General features: G+C 23.4%; 2 protein-coding genes across 2 annotated transcripts; one reads left to right on the top strand and one right to left on the bottom strand.

The window, feature by feature from the left end:
• The first annotated feature begins 257 nt into the window (after nt 1–257).
• Nucleotides 258–7,990, top strand: LOC122501211 (cysteine desulfurase, mitochondrial). The gene is made up of 10 exons (XM_043610512.1): nt 258–502; nt 739–818; nt 893–1,009; nt 3,592–3,729; nt 3,824–4,029; nt 4,536–4,657; nt 4,816–4,973; nt 5,087–5,358; nt 7,360–7,449; nt 7,679–7,990. Exons 1-10 carry the CDS (start codon nt 397–399, stop codon nt 7,740–7,742), a joined length of 1,353 nt encoding a protein of 450 aa, XP_043466447.1. The 5' UTR covers nt 258–396; the 3' UTR covers nt 7,743–7,990.
• Nucleotides 7,935–9,864, bottom strand: LOC122501215 (ypt/Rab-type GTPase ypt7). The gene is made up of 3 exons (XM_043610520.1): nt 9,260–9,864; nt 8,710–8,954; nt 7,935–8,300 (listed from the first exon to the last, which is right to left on the bottom strand). Exons 1-3 carry the CDS (start codon nt 9,437–9,439, stop codon nt 8,102–8,104), a joined length of 624 nt encoding a protein of 207 aa, XP_043466455.1. The 5' UTR covers nt 9,440–9,864; the 3' UTR covers nt 7,935–8,101.
• Nucleotides 9,865–11,343: the final 1,479 nt, after the last annotated feature.

Below are 11,343 nucleotides of genomic sequence, written 5' to 3'. Positions count from 1 at the left end.
AATTTGTTTCCTTTAATTTTTCGTTGAAATTGGCAGCATTGTGTCAAGATTTAAAATTATAAATAGAAATTGAAAATCAAATTTTAAATAAATAATTAATTTATCAACGATTCTCTATATATTTTTAAATAACAAAAATATGTATATGATCCTATCGTAAAAAATAAAAAAAAAAATGAACCATATTTATTTGTTTAAAAAAAAATATATTTTTCTAATTTTCGTCTTGTATTGGTAGCACTGGATCGAGAAAGATTATAAAAGTTAGGTTATGAACGACTTGCTGTCGGCAAGCCCAAGCACTACTTGTGTCCTGCTTTTGTGAATTTAGTTTCTAATTTATTTTTTAGCAATTTTTTGATTTTTTACTGTGGAAAAAGTCTAAAGAAGAGCAAAATGTTTCGCCCCACGAGGGGTTTAGTTTTGACATTTCGTCATATCAAGGAATATCGACTTATACATACAAATGAACGACAACGACAGGATACTTCGGAATACAAATGTAAGAAAACAGCATATATTTACTTGGAATTATATACTAAAATAACATGTGATTATTATCTTAATTGCTATTTTTATTGATGATGATAAATTTTGTTCGTATATTCAAGTTATTTTTAAAACTTTTTGCATAACTCTAGATTGTCATTATTACACATTACAATGCAATTTTTTAGAAAGGCTAATTGTTTACATATTTTGTAGATTTAAATTTACATTATTTCATGTTATTTTTAGCTCCAATTACGGAGGAATATAAATTAGGTCCGTTAGAAGGTCGAGCACTTTATTTGGATGCTCAAGCGACAACTCCAATGGTATTAACCGTTATTTTTCTATTGAAAGTTGTAATTCATTTTATTTTTGGTATATTAATAGTATTTATTGATAGGATCCACGTGTATTGGATAAAATGATGCCGTATTTAGTAAATTTTCACGGCAATCCTCATTCAAGAACTCATATGTACGGTTGGGAAACGGAAACTGCAGTTGAGCATGCACGTAAAGTTAGTATTTAAAAATAAATGTCCTTTCTTCATCAGGGTTGCGACAAAAATTTAATTTTGTTTTTCCCTGATTTCCAAAGAAAATTTTTACTTTTTCCCTGACCCTGAAGATTATTCTAATTCACTCCAAAAATTATTAGATTTTCAAAAAAATGTATTACATTTATTAACGAATTTCTTTAATTGTAAAATTATTCAAAAACTTTAATAATTTCTTTTTTAAATAAATATTTAATCATTACCTATTATTTTTTTATAGAAATTAAGATTTTCAAATTCAAACCTTCTGAAATTCAATAACTTTTGAGAATAATATTATAAAACATGAAGGAATTAATTACTCCAAGTCTTCGACTCGGAGTGATCGATTCCTTCATGTTTTATAACAAATTTAAGATGAGATAGTGATAAATCAAATCAAAATCAAATTTTCAAAGATTTTAATTTGAACCCTTTTCAAAATTCAATTATTTCTAAAAATTCACGCTGTAATGCTTTTAATATTCAATTATTATCTAAAATCTTAACAAAAATTCAATTTCAAATCAGTTTTTATCAGTAAATTATTCGAGAATTCAATTATTTAAATACAAAAATAAATAATTGAATATTTCTTTAAATTGAATTTTTTTGAAGAATTTTATAGAAAAAATTTAAAATAATTTAATTTTTTCGACGAATTTAAAAAAAAAATTTAAGAATAAATGCAATTTTCTATCATTTTATGTAAAATTGTACAAAAAATAATTGAAATTCTGCGATAACTTTTGTTATTAATGAAAAAAATTGAATTCTTGCAACGAATTTTATTAAACATTTTTTTAAAGGATTGAAAATTTCTGTAAAGAATTTTATTTGTGAAAATAATTGAATTCCGGAGAAAAATATTATTATTTATGAAAATAATTGAATTAAAATTCAAAGATTTTAATTTGAACCCTTTTCAAAATTCAATTATTTCTCAAAATTCACGCTATAATGCTTTAATATTCAATTATTATTTTAAATCTTAACAAAAATTCAATTTCAAATCAGTTTTTATTAGAAAAATCTACGAGAATTTAATTATTTAAATACAAAAATAAATCATTTAATTGAATATTTCTTAAAATTGAATTTTTTGTGAATAAGTTTATCAAAGATTTTTAAAAATAATTGAATTCTTTCGGCAAATTTAAAAAAAAATGGAATTTTCTATCATTTTATTTAAAATTGTACAAAAAATAAATTAAATTTTGCGATAAGTTTTGTTATTTATAAAAATAATTGAATTCTTGCAAGAAATTTTATTAAACATTTTTTTAAAGAATTAAATTTCTGTGATAAATTTTCTATTTGTAAAAATAATTGAATTCCAGAGAAAAATATTATTATTTTAAACAATAATTAATTTCCTGTGAAGAATTGTATTCAAATTTTTTTAAATAATTTAATTCTCGACAAAAATTTTATTATTTATAAAAATAATTGATTTCTTCTGAAGAATTTTATTCAAATTTTTTTAAATAATTGAATTCCCATAAAAAATGTATTGTTTGTGAAAATAATTGAATTCTTACGAAAAATTGTATTGAAAATAATTGAATTATATAGGAAAATATTAAAATTGCAATTTTATTAACAAAATCTTGTAAAGAATTTTGTCAACATTTTTTTAAATAATAGAATTTTTAAAAGAAGTTTATTTAAATTTTTCGAAATAATTGAATATCTCAGAACTATTTTTTTTTTTTTAATTTTCTGAATATATTTAAATTCCTTCGAAAAACTTCATTAAAAAAGTAAAAATAATTGAATTGGTGCGAAGAAATTTATAAAAAATTGATAAATAATTGAATTCCTGTGAAATTTTTATTAATATTTTGTTTAAATAATTGAATTCTTTTGGAAAATTTTATTAAAATAGTAGATATTATAAATAATTGAAATAAGAAAAATTTTTGAAAATAATTGAAATTTTTCCAAGAATTTTATTAAATTTTTTGAAAATAATTGAATTTCGGAGAAAAATTTTATTATTTATAAAGATAATAATTGAAATTTTATTAAGAATTTAAAAAATTTTTTGAACATAATTGAATTTATGCGAAGAAGTTTATCACTTTTGAAAATAATTGAATTTCTGTAATCAGTTCTTAAAATTTCTATTTAAATTCATTAAAAATTGATATTTTCTAAAATTTCAAATTGAAACTCTTTTGAAATCCAATTAATTTTGAAATTTTAAAGTAAAATTATTCATTAAATAATTTCCAAGTAATAATTTTATGATAGTTGTTCAACAATTAAGTTATTTAAAAAGAAATTATTATCAGAAATAGAAAAAATTGAAGAGTTTGTATTTGGATTTTTTGCAATTTCATATAGTTTATGAGGCAAACAAAAAAGATACTAAAATTCAGAATTTTCTTATAAATTCAAAAAATTTAATTTTTTCGAGTACTTTTAATAAAATTCCCTGACTTTTCTCTGATTTTCCTGACCAATTCTAATTTCCCTGAATTCCCTGAGTTCCCTGACCTGTGGCAACCCTATTCATTATCTTGGTTGTACAATAAAATGTTTGTTTATTTTTTTGTTAGCAAATTGCTGACTTGATTGGCGCTGACAAAAAGGAAATAATTTTCACATCTGGAGCAACCGAATGCAATAATATATCGATCAAAGGAGTTGCTAGATTTTATAAAGCTAAGAAGAAGCACATTATAACAACCCAAACAGTAATTGACTGAATTTAATTAATCGAATTTCTAATTGCTCTTCTAGCCTTTTCTCCGATTTTTGTATTTCTAATGATTTCTTTTGTATTTACAGGAACACAAATGCGTTTTAGATTCATGCCGAGCTTTACAGGGCGAAGGTTTCGAAGTGACTTATTTACCAGTTAATTCGAATGGTCTTATTGATATGGAGGAACTTGAAAAGGCTATTACTCCAAATACATCTTTAGTTTCTATTATGACAGTCAATAATGAAATTGGCGTTCAACAACCTGTTGCTGAAATAGGCGCTCTGTGCAGGTAATTAATTGTAATTCCAAATTAATGACGTTGTTGAAGGTTCCCACTTATCTATTATTTATTAAAACCTATTATTATTATATTATATTATTATTAAAAACTATTATTTATGACTTTTTTACGATTTTTAGAAATAATTAATTCAGGGTTGCCACAGGTCAGGGAAAAGTCATGGATTTTTTTTTAAAAGTACTGGAAAAAATTAAATGTTTAGAATTTATACGAAAATTCTGAATTTTTGTGTCTTTTTTGTTTGCCTCATAAACTATGAAATTACCACAAAGTCTAAAGAAAACCTTTAATTTTTTCTATTTCTGACAATAATTTATTTTAAATAATTTAATTCTTGAAGAACTGACATAAAGTTAATACTTATATAAATCATTAGATGAAGTATTTTTTTGAAAAATTTTAATTTCAATTAAACAGAATTAGTAAATAGAATTAAATAGAAATAGAAATAAGTAATGTCCTAGGAGTTGACAACTCTCTATGTAATTTTGCAGAAAGAACAAAGTCTTCTTTCACACTGACGCTGCTCAAGCGATCGGAAAAATTCCGATTGATGTTAACGAAATGAATATTGATCTGTTATCTATAAGCGGTCACAAAATTTATGGACCAAAAGGTAATCTCCTGAAGACTTTAGAATGAAAAATTGTTTTAAGAATTGAACTCAGTTGAAACTGTATTTTTTTTTGCTTTTGTTTTTTTTAAATAACTTTTTAATATATTAATTTTTAAAAATTGAGAAAACTTTTGTAATTGTAAATATGGAAAAAATAGGAGTAGGAGCTTTATACGTGAGAAGAAGACCCAGAGTACGTGTCGAACCACTTCAAAGCGGTGGAGGACAGGAGAGAGGAATGAGAAGTGGTACAGTTCCAGCTCCTTTGGCAGTTGGTTTAGGAGCAGCTTGCGAGTTTTCACAAAATGAAATGGAGGTAAAAAGAAATTACATTTCTAAAAATAATAAATCCCATTTTTTAAATTAAGAAATTTATCTTTTATCTTTTGAATTTAAATATTTTACAAAATTGAAAATGATTCTTTTCAGTATGATCACGAATATATAACGCGTCTTGCGAATCGACTTCTTGACACAATTACCTCAAATTTGACTCATGTGATAAGAAACGGAGATCCTGTTGCCTGGTATCCGGGATGCGTTAATCTTTCCTTCGCTTGTGTCGAAGGAGAATCTTTATTGATGGCATTGAAAGACATAGCGTTAAGTAGTGGATCAGCATGTACGAGTGCAAGTTTGGAGCCTAGTTACGTTCTTCGGGCAATTGGAGCTTCCGAAGATCTTGCTCATTCCAGTATAAGGTTCGTTTTCAAAAAATTGAAACCGTAATTAAAGAAATGAAATTACAGGCATCACAGTACCTTTCATCCTCAAAAAAGGTGAAAAGAGGAATTCTTTTCTTCAAAAAGGAGACAAAAATTCATTTGTTTATACAGCTTGCTTATATAATTCAAATTTTTTTTATCATATAGCTTCTTAAAAAAAAGCTCTTTGAGAATTTTCAAATTCATTTGTTTACAATTCAATTTTACGAAATTTCTATTATTCGGAAATTCTTCAATTAAATATATATATTAATTTAGAAAATAAAAACTTCAAATAATTTCAAAACAAAATTCAATTACTTTTTCAAGAAAAATTATTTATACAGAATTTTTAGTTAAAAGTATGAAAAATTCAGATTTTTAAAGATTTTAGTTTGAAATCTTTTCAAAATTCAATTATTCTTAAAAATTCATGCTATAATGCTTTTAATATTCAATTATAATGTAAAATTTTAACTGAAATTCACTTTTAAATCAATTTCTATTAGAAAGCTCTACGAGAATTCAATTATTTAAATACAAAAATAAATAATTTATTGAATAATTTAATGTTTCTTAAACTTTAATTCTCATAAAGAATTTTATCAACAAATTTTCAAATAATTGCGTTCTTTTAACGAATTTTAATAACATTTTTACGAATAATTACATTTTTCCAGGAATTTGAATAAAATTATATTAAAAAAATAATTGAAATTCTGCGATTTTCATTTATGAAAATAATTTATTTTCTAAAAAGAATTTTATTATTTTTGAAAATATTCAAATGTTTGCGTAGAATTTTATTAAAATTGTTTTTAAATAATTGAATTCTTTTGGAATACTTCGTTAAATCAGTAGATATTGAAAATCATTTAATTGAGCAAAATTCTTGATAATAATTAAAATTTTGACAAGAATTTTATTACAATTTTTGAAAATAATTGAATTTCGAAGAATTTTAAAATTTATAAAGAGAATTGAAATTTTGACGAAATCATTTGAAACTTCTCTAAAATTATTGAATTAATACACGAACATTAAATTATTTAAAATAGTATTTGCAACAATTTTTTCGAAAAATGTGTTTAAATAATTGAATTCTCGAATTTTTCTAATAAAAATTAATTTCAGTTAAAGTTCTAGATAATAATTGAATTTTGGAGAAGTTACTAATAATTGCAATTTTTTTGGTATTGTAATTGCATTTTGAAAAGTTTTCAAGTTAAAATCTTTGAAAATCTGAATTTTTCATACTTTTAATTAAAAATTCTATGGAACTAATTTTTTTCAAAAAGCTTAATCGAAATTTTAAAAAATTATTTCAAGTTTTTATTCTGTGATGAAAATTGAGTAATTTTTCAATAATAGAAATTTGGTAAAATTGAATTATTGTAAACAAATGAATTTGAAAATTCTCAATAGAACGTTATAAAAAATTATTAAAAATAATTGATTTAAAGAAGAATTTTATTTAAAAATTCTAGAAAATAATAATAGAATTAAATTGATGAAAATAATTTTGAATTAATTATTATAAAACATGAAGAAAGCGAACAGTTCGAGTCGAATTACTTTTAAAAATAATTAAATTTTTGCAATCATTTGAAACTTCTTTAAAATTAAAATTTTGTTTAGTCTTTTTAACTAAAATTCTTATATAAATTCATTATTTTTAATAATTAATTAAATATATATACATTAACAAATTTAACTAATTTCAGAATAATTTAAATTATGAAAAGTTTTGCAAAAATCTAAGTTCTTAAAAATTTATGATTATACTTTGAAAAAGATTTCAATAAATGAAAAATTCTTTATTTTTGATTAGAAAAAGGTGAAAAGGGGATAAATCACCAAAAAAGGGAAAAAAGGGGACAGAATTGAAAGAAGGGGTCAAAAGGGGAAAAGGGGGCCAACTGTGATGCCTAAAATTAAGAAAGCAGTAAAAATTATACCTAAAATTGAAAATTCTCAAATTTCTTCCTTTGCATACAGATTCGGAATTGGAAGATTCACAACTATGGAAGAAATTGATTACACAGCTGAAAGAACAATATACCAAGTGAAACGCTTAAGAGAAATGAGGTTTGGAAACTTTAGTATTATAAAACATTTATTTTCAAAAAAATCTCGTTTACAAACTAATTATTCGTATTAGTTCCTTGAATCTACAATATTAAGCACACATTTTAGCAAAATCAATTCCGTTTTAGTTTTCTAGAAAATTAAAAAAAATTCTGAAAATTATTCCTTTTAATTAAAAAAAATAGTGATATGTACATTAAAAAAGCAAAATCATCTTTTTTTCTTCCAGCCCATTGTGGGAGATGGTCGAGGACGGCATTGATCTGAAGACAATAAAATGGACCCAGCACTAAAACGCACCTGAGTATCATGTGATTTACAAAAAAGTATAATTTCAAAAACAAGAAAAAACGAAAATCCATTTAAATATCAAAATAACATCGAGCACAACCGATTGAAAGGAATTTTAATTCTAAAACCTGTGAAGCAACCGGACACACTCACGTCTTATATTCTCATATATATTTTTTTCAGGAAAAGATCTGTGTTGTAATTTGTTGAAAAAGTTCCGTTTTTGAGTTAAAGTTTATTATTGTTATTATTATTATTATTATTTTTCTTTATCACTGCACCTTTTTGTTTTGTGTGTTTTCGGTCTTCGTAAAGCATTTTTGAGCAAAGAAGCTATTAGCCAAAAGAAATGAGAATGAGCTTAACATAAACAAGATGGTTCGGTAGCCTCGTCAGCGTGAGAAATTTTAAAATGGTCCTTATCCATGTCGTGAAGGTCCATTCGAGATCGATTAGCTTCAACTAGATGCTGTGCAATTTCTTCGAACATTTCATTTATACCCACTCCAGATTTGCACGACGTTTTATATGTTGCTGAGATTAAATTGTGACACTGCTCACTGACAAATACAAAAATTATTATTTTAACATAAGGTAAAACTTTTTTATTGTATTTTATTTTAATAAAATGTAAACGTATACAGATTTTATTCTCTATATTTTTACATTTTCGTTAATTTTTCTTTTTTTTAAAAAAGAGATACAATTAAAATTAATTGAAGAAAAGTATATTCCTCTTTAAAAAGAGTATATTTTAAAATACATTTTGTTTCTAAAATGTAAATTAATTCACTGCTTTTCTATCGTTATCATTGTATATATATAAATTGTAGATATATATCAGGTAACAAATTAATTAGAATTTAGAATATTGAGTTGTATATTTCAATAATTTGATCAATATGAGAAAATACACGAGAGTGAATAGAAGATTTTTTTTCTTATTGTAAATAAAAATTTTGTTATTACCAAAATTGTTCCATTTCAGCATCAGTGACTTGTGGATTTCCACCCTCAAGATCGCTTTTATTTCCGCAAAGAAATATTTTGGCATTTTCAGCGTAGGTGACTATATCAAGAAGATGTTGAGAGAGAAGATGAAATGAGGTGGAATTATCTAGTGCAAATACTAAAATAGCTGCTTCTGCAAATTTGTAATAACTAGACGTAACCGATGCCACTCTTTCCATACCCCCAGTGTCCCATAATTGCAGCTAAAAAAATTTGAAAAATAGGTATACAATTTAAATATTCATTTTATTAATTTTCTATATTTTATAATTTATTCTCTTTCAGCTTATTACCGAAAAAAGGACAATTAACTAAAAATTGCAAAAAGTTAATATTAAATTCTGTTTAATTTGATTGTTTATGTTAATTTTTGTTTAATTTTACTTTCTTTATATATTAATTTTTATTTAATTTTACTATTTTGTACTAACAAATTTTAATATTTAGTTAAATGTTAAATAGATTTAGGAAAAGTAATATTTAAATACTTAAAAAATCATAAACTTACACGTATTCGTCTATCGTCAACAACATATTCTTTATCAATATTATCGATTCCAAGTGTAGATTTTCTGTCGCTGTTATTAACAAATGAATTATTTGCGAATCTCCTAAAAATTGATGTCTTTCCCACGCCGTATTCACCGCAAAGAATAACTTTTTGCTCTGTCACTTTGACAGTTGCCATTATAATTACTCTAATATTTATTTATTTGTTTAATAAAAAATCTAAATACTCGGACTAATTTGAGTTAACAATTGTTAAAAATAATTTATTTATTATTTATGGCAACATTTTTTTTAGTGAAAGCACAATTGGAGCACACATTGATTTAACATATTGTTAAAATTTGTTTTTTTTTCTTTTTGCAAAAATTTAATGTTACATTTTTAAAGAAATTTACAGAATTCATAAACAGTGGGCGATTATTAAGAATGAGCAATTAACAACTTCCTACTCGTGTGTCTGGGCATTGGTTCTAATATTCAATGTAGGCGTGTTTCCTTGGACACCGTTCACTAGGTCTATCTATCGTCAACCTGGAGGACTAAAATCTCATTCAGCGGGTTCTTCAATTTTATTTTTGCAAAAAAATTTTTTTTTTCGCAAATTTTTCCTTTTGAAAGTACTTTATTTTTTATTGAAAATTATATTTTTTTTGTTTATTTTTAAATTTATGTTTTTTTTTTGGAGGTAATTTTTATGGGAAAAATTTTAATTTTCTCTCAGCAAAAATTTATTAGTTTTAATTAATTAAATAGTAAGTTAAATAATTAGGTATTTTCAAAATGGTTAATAACGTAATTTGTTAAATTTGATTTTAAATTAATTTTTGTTTTTTTGCACAATTTCAGACAATTTTATGGAAAAAATTTTAACTCTCTCTTGAAGGGAATTTATTGCGTAAAATTAATTGATTAATTAATTACGTATTTAACATTAATTTATATCTAAATGCTAAATTGTCTATTAACGTAATTTTTTAAATTGATTATTTGATTTTAAATCAATTTTGGTTTTTTCTTACAGAATTTTATAGAAAAATATTTAACTCTCTTTTGATGGGAATTTATTACTTAAAATTAATTGAGTAATTAATGAATTATGTAATTAACATAAATTTATAATTGCTAAATTGTCTATTAACGAAATTTGTTAAATTAATTTTTTAATTTTGAATTAATTTTGGTTTTTTCTTACATTAGAGAATTTTATGGAAAAAAAATTTTAACTCTTACTTTTGAAACGAATTTATTTCTTGAAATTAATTAATTATATAATGTCAAATTATTTATGAACGTAATTTGTGAAATTATTTTTGATCTTGAATTAATTTTTGTTTTTTACGCAATATTTTGTTCGCTTTAAAATATTCCTTTTCTAGTAAAATATTATTCATTTCAGTAGATTTTTATGATGAGTTTTTGATAAAAATGTAGAAATTTATTTAATCTGTTGTGTGGGTGTAAAAAATATAACTCTTTAGTATTTTATAAAATTTATTTTCTAAAAATTACAATTTTTTTTTCGTGTATCGGTACGTGTTTTGATCTCTTAATGTTTGTTGATTATCAGATTTATGCGTAATTATTTTTTAAAAATTGAAATTAGATATTTCTTCTCGACAGAATTAGGAAATAAGTAGTCATCCATGACCGATGGATCTAATGAGATTTACTTAAGAAATATTATATCTTTAGTTAAGCGAAAATTTAATATTGATTATCGGTTTTCATACTTTTATGATATAAACTATTGGAAAAAATAATATTCAATTACAGCTTAAATGTATTCTTTTTCTAATATTTTTTCCAAACAGATTAATTATAAATCAATATTTTGTAAGTAAATTACTTATACGAATTGTAAATTATTTACAAATAGTAAATTACTTACTTACGATTTAAGTTCTTACAATTTTCGATAAGTTATTAATAATTTTCGATTTTTTGCAGCTCTGAGGCGAAGAGTAACCAAAGCACCTGACGACTCCTTTGCAGTGTGTGGAATAAATCGGGAAAAACTTACAAGGGTGACTGGAATATATGGAGATAAGATGAATTCATTAGCGGCATATTGAAAAATTGACC

This window comes from Leptopilina heterotoma, unplaced genomic scaffold (genome assembly GCF_015476425.1).
Source record: "Leptopilina heterotoma isolate Lh14 unplaced genomic scaffold, ASM1547642v1 Lhet_206, whole genome shotgun sequence".
NCBI lineage: Eukaryota > Metazoa > Arthropoda > Insecta > Hymenoptera > Figitidae > Leptopilina > Leptopilina heterotoma.
This window is presented reverse-complemented; position numbering and strand designations above follow the sequence as displayed.